Below are 15317 nucleotides of genomic sequence, written 5' to 3'. Positions count from 1 at the left end.
TTCTTCATCATTTTCATCATTATTGTTTATTGCATCTTCACAGTCGTTTGATCACTGTAGTGTAGGTCACAGTTCATATGTCCTCTCTACTACAGTTAACAGCAAATTAATGGGAACTCCACTGATTTCTTTTATTTTTTTTATTCTTCATAGTTTAGTGGTTGAGATACAGGCCTAACCAAAGTCCTTCAAAGTAATTAAGTTTGCTGTGAAACTATTAATTGTAGTAAAACTTTAGACTGAGATTTCTTTACAGTGGTGGTATATGGTCACAATGTCTACAACACAAATGTAGACAAATTTGATTCAGGTTTTTTTTTTTTTTTTTTTTGCAATAGTGATGATAACATTAAAACAAATTATAGACCTATAAACACCTTCCATGTCTAAACAATATCTCAAGTTTCAGGCATATCTATTTCCAACCATTTCTTTCTTTTAGAGGCATGTGAACAATTTCAAAAATTTTGATTTGATCCGTAAACAGACACTATGTTGAGCACTACAAGAACTCCTATTTGACATTACTCCTCTGACATTACACAACATCACTGAGTGACTTTGAATTTTCTTCAAAATGCTGATTTGAGCTCATTAGTATTGCTGCCAACAGCTTGGAAACTCGTAATCAAATCAAGTTAAATTTTTCAAATGTTCCTCCCACCTTCAAGATACATCATTAGAAGGTGGTCTCATTATTAGAAATTTTTAATTGGAATATTTCGTTCCTAGGTCTACTTCGGCATTGCTGTTGAATGCAGTAGGTATGTTTATAACACATATGCTGGTGGTAAATTTTTTCATTCTGGTTAGGGGGCTGCTTTAAGCAGTAAGTACTTCATTTTGGACCCAAACCTACCACTTGGGACAAAGTAATCTGCAGGATTACAATCTAGATTTAGGCTTCGTTTGGTGGCCTTTTTGCTGGAGGATCTCTCCAAAAAGCCGAGCTGCTTCTTCAGCGCAGCCTCGATGGATCGTCAGGCCGTAGCCTCCATGACCGTAGTTATGGATGACCTGATATGAAATGAGAGAGGAAAAGTTAAAGCGATTCCAGGAGGCCAAAAAGTTGTTTCTCTGCCTTTTAGCTCAGTAAATACCCTCTAGCCACTTCTCACCTCAAATGTGTTGGATCCAGACCGCATCGTCTCCCTCTCCAGCCTCACTTTACTGCGTACCGGCCTGAGACCAGTCCAGTCCTGCACGATCTGGGCATGCTGAGAAGAGACAGGAACACACTGATGTAAAACACTGGCTGTTGGGCAGTCCCAAGCATGCATGAACACACAGTACTGTCTAAAAGACAGAGACCACCCTTTTTACCATTTAACTTTCAGTCATTATGTTCAATGATGTTGACGTTTGGCACTGTTCTGAAATCATAATTTTTAGCTGCTTTATTTTTGTCTTTTGTGTCGATTAGCTTCACCTCCATTCAGACCCATAGTGTTGAGTGGTCTTCTTACAATAGGATAACTGTACCCTGTATGAGATTTTGAAAGTACTAATACATTAAGTCATAAAGAAACCCAATGTTTCCCATCATGCTTGGCAAAATCAGATAATTACTGTAATTACGGTATTCAACCGTATTCAATAAGTACCCCACAAATACAGAAATTCAACTAGAATTTCCATACTTTTAAGCTTGGCTCCAGTTCACAGGCTTCCTCCCACACTTTCTTGTGATCTATGGAATTGTCCTGCTCACTCCAATTTCCCCTCTGGAAAATTCCACCGACCGTCACAAGACGACTCCTGAAAAAGTATAAAAATAGTCAGTCTTCAAACACACTGACATGGGACAGGATCTGGTATCATGTAGGACCCCCCTTTAGCCTGGTGAAGCGCAGCAGCTTAACATGGCATCGATTACACAAGTGAAGGTATGAGGTCTGGAGGGATATTGAGCCATCCTGTCTGGACAGCCACCCACAGCTCCATGGTATTTGTAGGTGCAGAATCTCAGGTGCGAATGGACCTCTCCCCAATATCCCACAAATGCTTGACTGGGCTCATGTCTAGTGAACGTGCAGGCTCACACCATTAGTCAGAACTCTCTAGAATGCTCCTCAAATCAATTCTGCACAACTTGGGATATCCCATCATTTTAGGGGTACATACAGGGCTGCAAATGGTCACCATTGTGTGTATATACTGCTGTATTGCTCTCGTTAGCTATAGGATCCAAAGCTAACAAATTAACAAGTGATGAATAAATCAAAAAAACACCTGACATTTGGATGATTTTTAAGATTTTTTGTAGTCTTCATTGTCTGTTGATGGTTAGCCAAGGTGTAGAGAAACCTTTCAGCTCTTGTCTTTTCAGGTGAAGTCTCAGGAGTCTTATTTCTGAGCATTTTACAGATTTTTGCTATGACAACCAGAAAATCAAATGAAAAATATGCTATGCTGGTCATGGGTATGGTTTCACCTGAATGGCCAGTTTTTCAACCACCTTGACTGTCAAAAACCAGATGAGACCACAACTGTAATGTGGTGCTCACTTACAGCGGGGTTTGAACCCAGGCCGTTGTGTTGGCGGGCCGGCGCGCTACTGAAAGGGTGACATTCCCAGGGAGGAGTGCCAGAGGGTGTTCTGTGCGTACTCCGCCCAAATCAGTTGGTCAGACCAGGTAGAAGGTGAGGAGGAGGCCACCACCCGGATCAGGTTCAGTGAGGTGAGCCTGTTTGATCGCGTCCTCTAGTCCCCATCGGATGGGCGCCACAATCCGGGTTTCGGGGACTATAGTCGTGGGTGTGCTTGATAGAGGAGGGGGCTCCCACTGGCGAGAGAGAGCATCGGGCTTGTTGTTCTTTGAGCCCGGTCGGAATGATAATACGAAATCGAACCGAGTGAAGAACAATCCCCACCTGGCCTGGCGCGGTTTAAGATGTTTGGCCTGTTGGATGTAGGCCAAATTCTTGTGATCCGTCCAGACCAGAAAGTGATGTTTTACTCCCTCAAGCCAGTGTCTCCACTCCTCTAACGCAAGCTTGACCGCCAATAATTTGCGGTCACCTACATCATAATTCCGTTCAGCCGGGGTAAAGCGGTGGGAGAAGTAGGCGCAGGGGTGCAGCTTTTGGCCAGGGCCTGACCACTGGGAGAGGACTGCACCCATGCCTACCTCAGAGGCGTCCACCTCCACTATGAACGGAAGTTCCGGGTCGGGCAACTGGAGAACCAGGGGCTGTGGTCAACAGGCGCCTTAGGGTGTCAAACGCTTCCTGGGCCTCCATGGACCAAACAAACCTCCCTGACGTTTTCCTCGTCAAAGGGGCTACCACGGAGCCAAAATTCCTCACGAACCTTCGGAAGAAGTTGGCAAACCCCAGGAAGCGCTGGACAAGGCGCAGAGAGGTTGGCCTGGGCCAGTTTTCCACAGCCTTGATTTTGGCCGGGTCCATGCGCAGGGTGTTGTGGGACACAACAAAGCCCAAAAAGGAGATTGACTGGAACTGTGATTTCTCCAGTTTGATGAACAGGTGGTTCTCCAGAAGCAACTGGAGAACCCGCCGGACGTGAGTGACGTGTTCGTCTACAGACTTACTATAGATGAGAATTTCATCCAAGTAGATGAACACGTACCTGTCCAAAGCCTCCCGGAGGACCTCGTTGATATACCGTTGGAAGACGGTGGGCGCATTCATCAAACCGAATGGCATGACTAGGTTCTCGTAATGCCCAGACGGGGTGATGAACGCCATCTTCCACTCATCACCCTCTTTGACCCTGACCAGGTTGTAGGCACTGCGCAGGTCCAGCTTGGTGAAGATGAAGGCCTGCTGCAGTGCCTCAAAGGTTGAGGTTATAAGGGGTAACGGGTAGGGGTGGGGTCTTTGATCCCACTCTGTAGTCAATACAGGGCCTCAACCCTTAATCCTTCTTCCCCACGAAGAAGAAGCCGACATAGAAGAAGACATAGTCCTCCATTGCTTGACGCTCTGGTGCCGACAACGAAAACAGCCTACCCCTGGGGGGGGTAGTGCCAGGGAGGAGGTTAATTGCGATGTCAAAGGGTCTGTGGGGGGGCAGCAGCTGGGCCTGCCGTTTACTAAACACCTCCCAAAGGTCCCAGTACTCCTTTGGGACTCGTGAGGAGTCAAAACCTTCGGGACTGGTGTCAGTACCCACAGTACACCTGGGGGTCTTAAGGCATGAGGACTGGCAGACTGGCCCCCATGCCAAGACAGACCGGGAAAGCCAGTCCACATGGGGGTTATGATGCTGGAGCCAAGAGAAACCCAGCACCAACTGCAAGTTAGGAGCACTGATAATAAAAAACACTATCCGCTCGGTGTGAGGACCAACTCGCAGCGTGAGAGGGTGCGTTTGGTGGGACACCACCCTGGGCTCCAGTGACCAACCATTTGTGGCTGCTATGGGCATGGGCTCCCTCAAGGGGACCAGCGGCAGAGCCAATTTCCTGGTGAGGCCAGCATCTAAAAAGTTCCCTGCCGCTCCAGAGTCCAAAAAGGCAGGCAGGCGGACCTCAGACAACCCTGACACTAGCGTGGCATTGAGGAACACCCCCTGGGCCCGAGGGAGAACCGTCAGATCCGTCAGTGGTCTCCCCTCCCCTGACGGACGTTGGCATTTCCCGAGAGTTCGGGGCACGCAGAACGGAGGTGCCCGGAGACCCCACAGTAGAGGCACCTGCCTTCGCGCATGCGGGCCTTGCGTTCCTGCCGTGGCAGGCGAGTGTGCCCCAACTGCATGGGCTGGACACCACTGTCAGGAGGCTCTTCTAACCCCCGAAAAGAGCCTGAGACAGCAGGTGGGCCATGAGGAGCTTGAGAGGCTTTGCCACTCCGCGCCCTTCGCCTCTTTTCGAGACGGTTACCAACCTGTTGGGCCAACTCAATGAGCCGATCGAGGGAGGTGGGAGGGTCACGGTAGGCCAGCTCATCCTTGAGCTCCTCACTTAGACCATGGTGGAAAGCTGAGGTGAGAGCGCTGGCATTCCATCCGCTCTCCGCCGATAGCGTGCGGAATTCGATGGCGTTTTCCCTGACGCAGGTGCGGACAGGGAGGTCAAAGGTTTTGCAACAGCGCCGCCACAAACCGGGCCACGGAGGCACATACGTCAGGTTGGTACTCCCACATCAGGGTGGCCCAGGCTAATGCGCTACCGGTGAGGAGAGAGATGATATACACCACCTCAGCACACTCTGATGGAAAGCGGGATGGCTGCTGCTGCTCGAAAGCCAGCGAACATTTGGGAAGAGGAACCCTCTACAGCCTCCAGGTTCACCAGCGTAGCGCTCTTGGGCCAGTAGAGAGGGTTCAGCACGAGGCACCACGGATGCTTCAGCAGCTGCTTCGGCAGCCACGGCCTCCTGGGGAGGTTCAGGAGTTTGCTGGACAGTGAGCTGTGCTACCAGAGTGGTCAGACCCTGCAGCTGAGAAAGAATCTGCTGCAGGGCCTGCTCATGCCTCCCTGCAATCGCCCCCTGACTAACTAGAGCGACCTTTGCCTGCTCTAAATCAAATGGCTCTGCTGGGTCCATGTCTCGTGCTGGATGTCCCGCGTCGCGAGACAGACGCTCTGCCACTTCCCCAAAGCAGCAGTTATAAAAGCTGCCAACAAATAAAATGTAAAGGGGTGGATTTTTTTTACCCACCGAGTACATGGGGCAGCTTACCCTGGAATGATGTATGGTGAATTATAAACTCCTGTCGTGAAATTGTGTGTCAGAATCCAGTGCTTTATCCAAGGAGCATCGACCTAGTAGTTGAAAAATAAAGAGTGCATAAGACCACCTGCGCATCCTAATGATTTTAAGATTCAATGTGACAATTTGTTCAAATTTCACTTTAGTGTAAATGTAGCCAAAGTTTGCTTCTTAATTATTATTATTATTATTACTCTTCATTTTCACAGTTTTGACCACACACATTTTATTCTGACCTTAATAATCTGGCCTCTGCCTGGTGTGAGCTCAGGGTCAGGCTGTAGTGCCCCCGATCGAACGCCGGTGCAGTTGATGATGACATCTGCACCACCATCTGCCAGCTACTTAGCAAAAAGGGAGAAACACGAGACAGGAAACATGCTGATTATGGTTGCTAGGGTGTTACCAGGTGGTCACTATGCTACCATCGGATAACAATAGTAAATACTTAATCCAAAAGTTCGCCAGTCACTGTAATCAGTGAGTGTTGTGAGAACAGGGATGCTCTGACCTCTTTAAATGAAGTGATTTTCCTGTGGTAAAACTTGATGCCTCTTTGTGACAACCTGTAGAAAGAGAAAGCACACAATTAAGCATTGTTCAGTTGATCAGGACCAAACCTGCAAGAACACAGCATGTACTGCGTGAAATATCACATCATTCCACATACTAAAACCATGCAACACAGAGCACATGTGTGCTGTAGATCGTATTTTGTTCATTCATTCATTCACAAAATAAAAGTCCTTCATGGCTTAAATTCCGCACCAGTTCATGAGCCACGGCAGGTAGGTCTTCCCCTCCACCATTAGAGCGGTGTTGAACCAGCCATAGCTTTAAAAAAAAAAAATAAAAATAAAATATTATAAATACCATACCAGATTAGATGAGGTTCCATAAAAGTATTATGTCCAAATATTAAATTAATGGCCTTAACTGAACCTGTCAGAACAGAGCACACATATATAATGTTCTGACCATGAAATGTAGTCAATCAGTTATATGTCTGTTGTCTGAAGTTTGCTTCGTTAGTCTTGCACTGGAGCTACCAGGATTAGTAGGATTAGTATCCCACCAACTAGCATCCCTAAGACTCCGTTTACACCTGGTAACCTCATGTGTCTTGAGATTCAGGATTATATCTGGATAAGGATGAGCCACATAAAAATGCCAGATACAAACCCGATCACTCAACCCACTTTAGGGGGTGGTCTGAGACACATTCGACAACAAAACCCCTCCCAGAACAACCCAAACACCAGTTATAGTTGCAGTGCAACAAACTAATTTGCATATTCTGTCCCACACAGTGATCGGATTTTAGTCTGTCAAACCAGGGACGCATTTGGCTACTAAATGCATGTGGATAAAATCTTACCAGGAAACAATCCAGATACTAGTCGCATGAAGTGACCAGGTGTAAATGTTGTATTAAATGATATTGGAATCAAACCGGCAGCTATCTGACCTAGCAACACCCTAACAACCATGAGAAATGGCATTGCAACTAACTAGCAGCACGCTACCAACCATATCCCAAGCACCCAGCAACATCCTAGCAACCACCTGAGACACCATAGCAACTGCTTAGCAACAACATAGGGCAACAAACATTGCTTGTTGCCCTTGGAAGAGCACAACAACTGCATTGCAACCCCACAGCATCCACCTGTGATACCATAACAACCACTTAGCAACAACATAATTACCAAGCAACACCCTAGCAACCACTCGAAACAGCATAGCAACCACCTAGCATCTACCTGGAACTTCAGCTGTGAAATCACACTGCATTGTCTTCAGGAAATTTACTCGAGTTTGCACCTTTTTTTTCCTGGAATATCGATGCAGTCCCAATTTTATTAATGTGTCCTGGCATCAGCATTGACAAATATGCACACACTGCATGTGCATTAGCCTAGAACTATGTCAAGAGTATGGATACAATGTCAAAAACGATATAAGGAGCATTCTGGCCTAAAACTTGCTTTTCATGTGTTATTTGCCATGTTATTTAATGTTCTGCAGTGCAGCATCATATCCCTCAGCCTCATCGAGCTTGTAGTGCTTGTAGTCTCATCCACATTCAAGACAAATTAAAAAAAGAAGGCTTTACTCGTAAATCAGAAAATGGAATCTCACAAAACAATAAAACCCTAATGATGAGCTAATGATGCTCAGCATGCGGCTATAACCTTCCATTATAAAAGAAGCAAACTTTAGACACCTATGTTGGTTTAATATAAGAAATTCTGGCCTTAAGTCTGATGAGTCCACTGTATCCAGTACCTGTATCCAGGGAACACATCAAGCTCGCGCTGGGTGAGCTCACGAAAACCCAACACAGTATCTTTAAATGAGGGCTCCTGCAACAGGAGACATGGACACAAGTTGAGCTTTAGTGCAGTCCATTAAAACAATTCTGTACAACCAACATACTGGACACTATGGTGACTATGAGGTTAAGCAGTGCAAAATGTCAATTGTAATTTGGGGGTATTTACATCCTTTGTATACTGGATAAACCATAAACGAATCTCAGACTTTTTATACATCATCCACAATCAGTCTCCTCTGAAAGTACTGGAAAAGTAAGGTTTTAAACAAAGACATTTGGGTTTGAAATGAAAAGATAAGACAGATAACTGCATAAATCCAGTGGTCAACTAACATCACTAAACTGTTGCCTTCCTCTTTGGGCATGCCTTTTAATGTAACTGACTTAAGGTGGGCCGAAAAAATTGAATGTACTCGAAAGTAAAAAAAAAGGGCGCTATTATTAGGTTACAGTCAATTCCATTTTACTTAACATTTTTTTGAATTAATTATTATTAATAATTATTATTAATCTGCTGTTGTGCAGGTCCAAATAATGAAAAATAAGCCCATAAAAGAACATAAAACATTAAAATCATCACATACATTAAAATAATTCCTTTAAATGATTTATGACATTGGTCACAATAAGGTGTTAATTAATAGACGAAATAATCAGGTCAGTTAATCAAACTGGATCATGATCAATGTTGGCACTATAAAAATACAGAACACCAGAGTGTCACATTATTCATAATACATTATTCATGTATGTAAAAGTCATTTTACTGTAGCCGGCCATATTTTACACAACTAGTGATGGCTTATCTGCAGACGTACAAAGAATGGACCAGGGTCCGCAGATTTTAGTATCATTACAAACCTTCATCTGGACATACCTTGCATTTATGAGACCTGAAATTCGACAGCAGAAAAGAAAAGGTGGTCTTACAGGAACACGCTCGGTGCACAGGTTGTAGCCGGACTGGAGGAATATCCCCATTTTCACTGATTCTGAGGAGCTGTGGAAGCTCAACAGGTAATCAAACGTCTCTTTGTTCCATTTCCTGGAGAAGAATCAGAATCACACACTCATAAAATCAGCCAAGAACCTCCAGCACAGAACATTGCAGTGGTCCTTTCACCAATTATTAACAATTATCTGTCCACTGACTATAAGACAAAATTGGATGGACTGCTGGACACAACTGATCCGTAAATGATTAGTCAGTCAAGAGTATTTCACTACAGCTACTCGGTTGGATTAGGGCAGGTTTACTAAAAGAGGCGCAAACTACACACAGTGTTTTCATATATATTTCTCCCAAATTTAGTCATTTACACTAGCTAGGGACTCTAGTAGTAGTCATTGATCTTCTCCAACAGCTGGTTTGGTAAATTAGTGCTTAATGATGATAAATCAGATGAGCTGGTGATGGGACTGAACACATCCATGATGTGCTGGCTGAGGGACGTCCTAGAGAAATCTGAAACCAAGCTTTGTTCTTCAGACTAGCTTCTACTAAGCCAACTAGTTTCATACTGGGAAGCTGATTACCAAGTCTATGTTCATTATTATCTTCTACATAGGTGGACTTCTTTATTATTTGTGGATGAATTCCCAATGGAATCTAGGTATTGTAGTGGGAGAATGAGGATTGATGCAAACACAATAACTAATCATGAATTCAGAATAAATGTAAAGTTTTAGGCTAGAATACCCCATTAAAAAACTGACACCATTCCCCATATTTAAGCTACAAATACTGTCCAGAGATGGGATCGAACCATGCTGAAAAGCAGCTTGTCTGGTCCCTGTAATACAGAATTGCAACAGAATAGAGTTTACTGGAACAGATTACCAGGAACCTATTGGCACCATCCCAGATTTCACTGTGGAGCAGTGGAATTGTGTTATATGGAAAGATTGTGCTTTATCCAATACTTTTGGCACAGGCTGGGGAGAGATGGATGGTCAGGTGGTGATCATCCAACATCTTAACCTCAATAATGCTCTTGTCACTGCAGTCAAATCACAGCAATGCTTCACAATCTAGCAAAAAGCCTTCTTTGGACAGTAGAGACACTTAAGATGGGGGTTAATTACCAGCAGTCACAGACGGTCTATAACTATAAACCCACTATCTATACAGTAAATGCTTTGGTAAATGTGTTAGCTCAGTGTATAATTATCTAAGCGAACAAGCGAGTGCACTCCAGGACTGGAGTTTGACCCTGCTGTAACACTGCCAGCCCTCACGTTTCCTGGACGTTGCCCTCGTCGTAGAGATAGGGCTGCCACAGTCCTGCCGCTCCGTCGCTGGTGGTTAAAGGGGTGAACACATCAGCGTAGACCTCTATGGTCAGGGGACTGACTTTTTCATGGTAGTGCTCATAAATGCTCTGGGCAGTGGACAAGCCAATGACGCCCGCTCCGATGACCGCCACTCGCATGGCTGCAATGACACAGAAATCACACAGAAGAAGAATGACTATAGAGGTATATAATGTAATAGAGAAGTCTGCTCCAAACTCTGCATATTGTGGCATTTTCCCAGATCCCAAAACACCTGATTCGATTTACTGGCTCATTAATAAGACCACTCTGAATCGGACCATAGTGGAAAAAAACGAAAATGTGTAAAACAAGAGATACTGCAGGACTAGGGTAGAGACCACTGTAAAAGAGGTACAAAGGCTGAGTGAATATGTGAACGGATATGTTGTAATGTAGTTAAACTGTAAACTATATAAGTTACATACTGTACTTAACTTAAACTCTAACACTCAGCTTTTTCCATGTAGGGGAAGAGGTTTATGGACTCCACTGTAATTCCAAGTGGTGACTGTTTTCAGTCTAGGCTTCGGCCTAATCTGGGTCTGGGGAACTGGCCCTAGGAGATAAACTGCAGAGCATTCAACAGAGCGCCTGCAACTGATGAATGTTAAAGGGCCCATATGATAGAAAACATAGAATTATTTTATAAAATCTGAAAACTTAGATGAATGCAAACACTATTCAAGATTAAAGAGTGTAAACTACGATGCAAATGCAAGAAGATATTTTTCTGCCCTTTTCACCTGCTGGGTACTGTAGTAAAAAAGACATTGCTGAGTGAAAACACATATAGTATCCGTATTAAAATCTAGTTTTAGGCCAGAATGCCTTGCACACTCACTCCGAAATGAAAGTGTTTCAGGTCTGTGTTTTTTTGAGGGGTGGGTTCCTCAATTTTCTCCCCAATTTAGTCATTCCCATTTTCCATCCACTAGTTAGGACTCCTCCAATCAAACTGAGCGATCAGTACACATAAAGTTAGTAAACGCGCTGAGTAATCCTACTCCTGGCCACGGATGGCTGTGGCATCACCGGATAATCACCCAAAGGCCAATGCAATAGTTGCACCACAGGACTCCATACATCACCGAAAAAAGCTCATTTGTAGGACAGTCCTTTCTAAAAGCTACATTTCACATGCGTTGTGCCACTTCAGTCATTCAGCCCTTATCTGATAAACCCTGCATGGATAGATAATGATTAATTAACACTGTAAGCTTTTTCCTGATTCATTACATGGACAGACTGACAGAACTTTAGGAGTCACTACGTTTCACAAGTGTGTTTAAAGTGTTTCTAATAAACAGACCAGCAGAATAAGAATTAAAGGGCGCTGTATCTTTTTCTTTAGTCCGTTTTGACCGGTGGGAACACTCCACCTCTTGTCAGGTGTGGACCAAACAAGAGGACTGTAATCTGCTTCCAAGTGGAACCCTCTTTTTAGTTCACTGCAGGTTTAACTCTTGCATTTAACATAGTGCAAGACTAGCTGTGCCTCTGCATCTGAGCTCATGAACTGCAGCACATATTTTTGATAGGCTGGCTGATCCCATAATTATTCTGATTGTGAACGTTACATGTTGCAAACTATATGTCCACATTTTTGTGGACACCCCTTCTAATAAATGCACTGAGCTACTTTAAGATTCGCCCATTGCTGACACAGATGTGCAAATGCACACCCACATACAGCTAGTCTAGTCTCTGTAGAGAAGTACTGCCAATAGAGTAAGACTCTGTGGAGCAGATATACATGAGCCTAAATGGGGTATAAAGCCCTCCAGCATTGAGCTGTGGAGCAGTGGAACTGTGTTCTCCGGAATGATGGACGGTGCTCCAAACAGCACTTTTGGGATGAGTTGGGGAGTTGGGGATGAGGTCGGGTGGCCATCATTCAACATCCTGACCTTACTAATGCTCTTGTCACTGAATGCAATCGAATCCTCACAGCAAAGCTCTTCCAAAATCTAGTTAAAATCATTGAAATAGTTTTTGAACTGGCAGGTGTCCCAATACTTTTTAGTGTATGGCTTTACTGCCATGAAATGCATAGATAACACTTTTTTAGAAATATACTGTATGTGAAGAATAGGTGTGGGTTATACGTTTCTGAGGGTTACGACACAAAGCATGAAAGTGACAAAGCAACTGTATCTCTCTATATCTGTTGGTGTGGCGCAACAGATAACACCACTACCTGCCACTGAGCTACCACACAATGTGGGAGACTGGGGTTCGATTCCCGGTCTGGGTGACTATGCTGCGCTACACCAATAAGAGTCCTTGGGCAAGACTCCTAACACTACACTGGCCCTCCTCTGTAATACGAGTAACCTTGTAAGTTGCTCTGGATAAGAGCGTCTGCTAAATGCCATAAATGTAAATGTAAAATATTACGTACAGTCTTCTGCAAAAGTTGGGCACCCTTGACCAAATGACACATTTTCTTTAAATAATGAATTGTAAACAACAACAACAACAGCTAAACATGTAGTTATATAGACATAGAGAACTTTAACAGCATGAGAAAAATATCTAAACAATATTATAATCACACAAATTATAAATCACTGTCATTTCTGCAAGGGCCAACTTCTAACTCTAAGGTTCCTATAATTTTGCACATTAATTATTTATTTTTTTAATGTAATGAAAGAGAGAGTAACTGTGCATTAGGACTTGCTGAAAATATTGTAATAATGTTTTAGGTTTAAATAGCTTTTAAATAACTTAAAAAAAAAAACATTGCAGAAGACTATATACAGCATTGCTTATATATATATATATATATATATATATCCTTTTATAACTTAATACGGCTTAATCAACACATTCGTTGTTTATTGAACTAAAAGGGCTCAAATTAAGCATCTCCATTTCCAGAACACTGCAGAGACAGACGAGAACTACTGCAGCAGTTAAGGTCGACCGAGGAATTCGCTCGAAAAGTAGCTAGCTAGCATTTCACAACCAAACCAACCAAAACATGAATGGCACTGTTAGAATTTTACTAATCGCATTTATCGAGTAACAGGGTGTCAGCGAGAAGTGTTACCCAGAGTCTTACCCAAGTGTTGTTGCTCTTGTGTCAACTCCGGGAAAGTGAATAAGGGGGGGAAGCAAAGTGGGACGTGCAGCGTTCAAGAGCTCCTCAAACGCTTTGCATTGCCATATGCTGCGTTCACGATCAGCACTACCTGCTGATCTGTTCTGTTCCTGACTCGTTTACAACATGTGCTGTAAGATCAGGTCTGTTGAACGCATAGAGCGAGAAGAAAGTACAGGTAAATCATTTAACAGTGATTCAAATTCCACCAATTTAACCAGATTCATATTTCTCAATCGTTTATGTGGATTTGTTCATAGTAAAGTAAAAAGTGTAAACTGACCGACTAGTTTGGTAACTATTCAAAACCACCAGTTAACTTACCATGTATCTTCTTGAGTTTTGTTATAGTAAAACAGTGGGAAATTTGAAATAATGTTCTTTGGGAACAATTTTTTCATAAAACACTGACTATGAATGGATTTTCAACATAAGTTTTAGGCCTAAACTTGACTGTAAAATGTATAAGACATAGCAAATCCTTTAAATGTTCTATTTAAGCAAGAACATAATATACACAAAAGCATTACTGATTTTTATCTTCAGTTTTTATCTTCAACTGAAAGGCTCTGTACCAGACCTATACCAGAAAAAAAAACTCTCTTCTTAATGGCTGAAATGAAGGGTTTTCCGCCTTTTTTTCCATTACTCTCATTATAAAGATTTTTCAGCCCAAAGAGTAGGATTAGGATAGAAGAGTAGGAAGAGTATGAGTGATTTTTTCGTAGAAGAATAAAAAAACAAACCCTTGAGCATTTTCAATTCTGTTCTGACAAATGTAGCCTTTTTCTAGCATTCTGAAAATCTTCTTATTCATTAATACACAACTGTAAATACACAACTGTGTCAACACTTTCCTGTAGATTTTAGAGGCTTCCCACACTGTTGCAAAAAAACCCCCTTCAAAACAGAGCACTACTTTAGATGCATTTATGCCTTCACACAGACTTGTCATATACAATTCTCCACAAGGGGTTTGCTGTTAAGACTCAAATAGTTTATGATGCTTTACAACTGTGTGCATAGCCACTACACATATAAATATAGGCCTGACCCAGTGATATTTTAACGTTAATGATTCATTCTCATATTTAAGATGCATTTAATGTCGGTTTGTTCAAATAAAGTAGGTATTTTCTTTTTCTTAATAGACGTCCCGCAGCCATTTTTATCATTCAGTCATAAATTTATCTTTTTATCCGCTTGTCCTGGTCAGGGTTGCAGTGGGTCCGGAGCCTGCCCGGAAACACTGGGCGCAAGGCAGGAATACCCCCTGGACATTCTTGACCAAACAAAAAAGAGCATTCTAATATTTCTCACTTAATAAATGTTTCTTTTTCTACTTTACTCAAATATTACACAAAGTAAAATGTAACAATAAGTAAGTAAGTAAGTAATAAGTAATAAGTGCAATTTCAGCTGGAGTACACTGATTATACTATATACTGTATATAAGGAGTACAGACAAGACTGCTGGCGTCTTTGGAGCTCTTTGCAGTCTCTTCACCACAGGTTTGTCACCTGAAGATCAATAGATCACATTATTGAAACTATTTTCAACCATATATCAGCTGGGATGAAGGCGAGAACAAAAGGGACAAGAGGATCCATCCTTTATTTTGTGTGCAGCTCTTTGTCTGTGGAGGCTTACACCCTAAGCTAGAGCATGTGATGAAGAGTGTCCTTCGGTTTTACTTGGTCTGTCTGAGGCAGCGAAGGAGAAGAACTCCACTCCCAAACAAACATACATCACAGAGGACCCCGGGCCAGCCATCATGCTTTGGCTCTGCAGTCTGAGAGGGAGAGAAATAGACAAATCAGCTCCTTTACTCTATAGGTTTCACCCATTTATGGTTGAAAACTGTAAAGCTTATACCT

General features: G+C 43.0%; 2 protein-coding genes across 3 annotated transcripts in view; one reads left to right on the top strand and one right to left on the bottom strand.

Annotated features, from left to right (window-relative positions):
* The window catches only part of gtf2h3 (general transcription factor IIH, polypeptide 3), a 161960-nt gene that overhangs the window by 11348 nt on the left and 135295 nt on the right, over positions 1-15317 (top strand). The gene's annotated exons all lie outside the window — the stretch shown is intronic.
* On the bottom strand, positions 8-13415 carry LOC140542107 (D-amino-acid oxidase-like). Of its 2 annotated transcripts, XM_072664952.1 has the most exons (11): positions 13401-13415; positions 10256-10451; positions 8948-9062; positions 7969-8045; positions 6448-6513; positions 6191-6245; positions 5916-6020; positions 5650-5732; positions 1641-1758; positions 1119-1217; positions 8-1017 (listed from the first exon to the last, which is right to left on the bottom strand). In XM_072664952.1, the coding sequence occupies exons 2-11, from the start codon at positions 10447-10449 to the stop codon at positions 886-888; spliced, it is 1044 nt and encodes a 347-aa protein (XP_072521053.1). In that variant the 5' UTR covers positions 10450-10451; positions 13401-13415; the 3' UTR covers positions 8-885. The 2 variants fall into 2 exon arrangements, with proteins under 2 accessions (XP_072521053.1, XP_072521052.1); XM_072664951.1 differs by lacking the exon at positions 13401-13415 and having other exon boundaries at positions 10256-10642.

This window comes from Salminus brasiliensis, chromosome 20 (assembly GCF_030463535.1).
Source record: "Salminus brasiliensis chromosome 20, fSalBra1.hap2, whole genome shotgun sequence".
Taxonomy (NCBI): Eukaryota; Metazoa; Chordata; class Actinopteri; order Characiformes; family Bryconidae; genus Salminus; species Salminus brasiliensis.
Note: the sequence above shows the minus strand (reverse complement) of the source record. Positions and strands in the feature narration are given on the sequence as shown.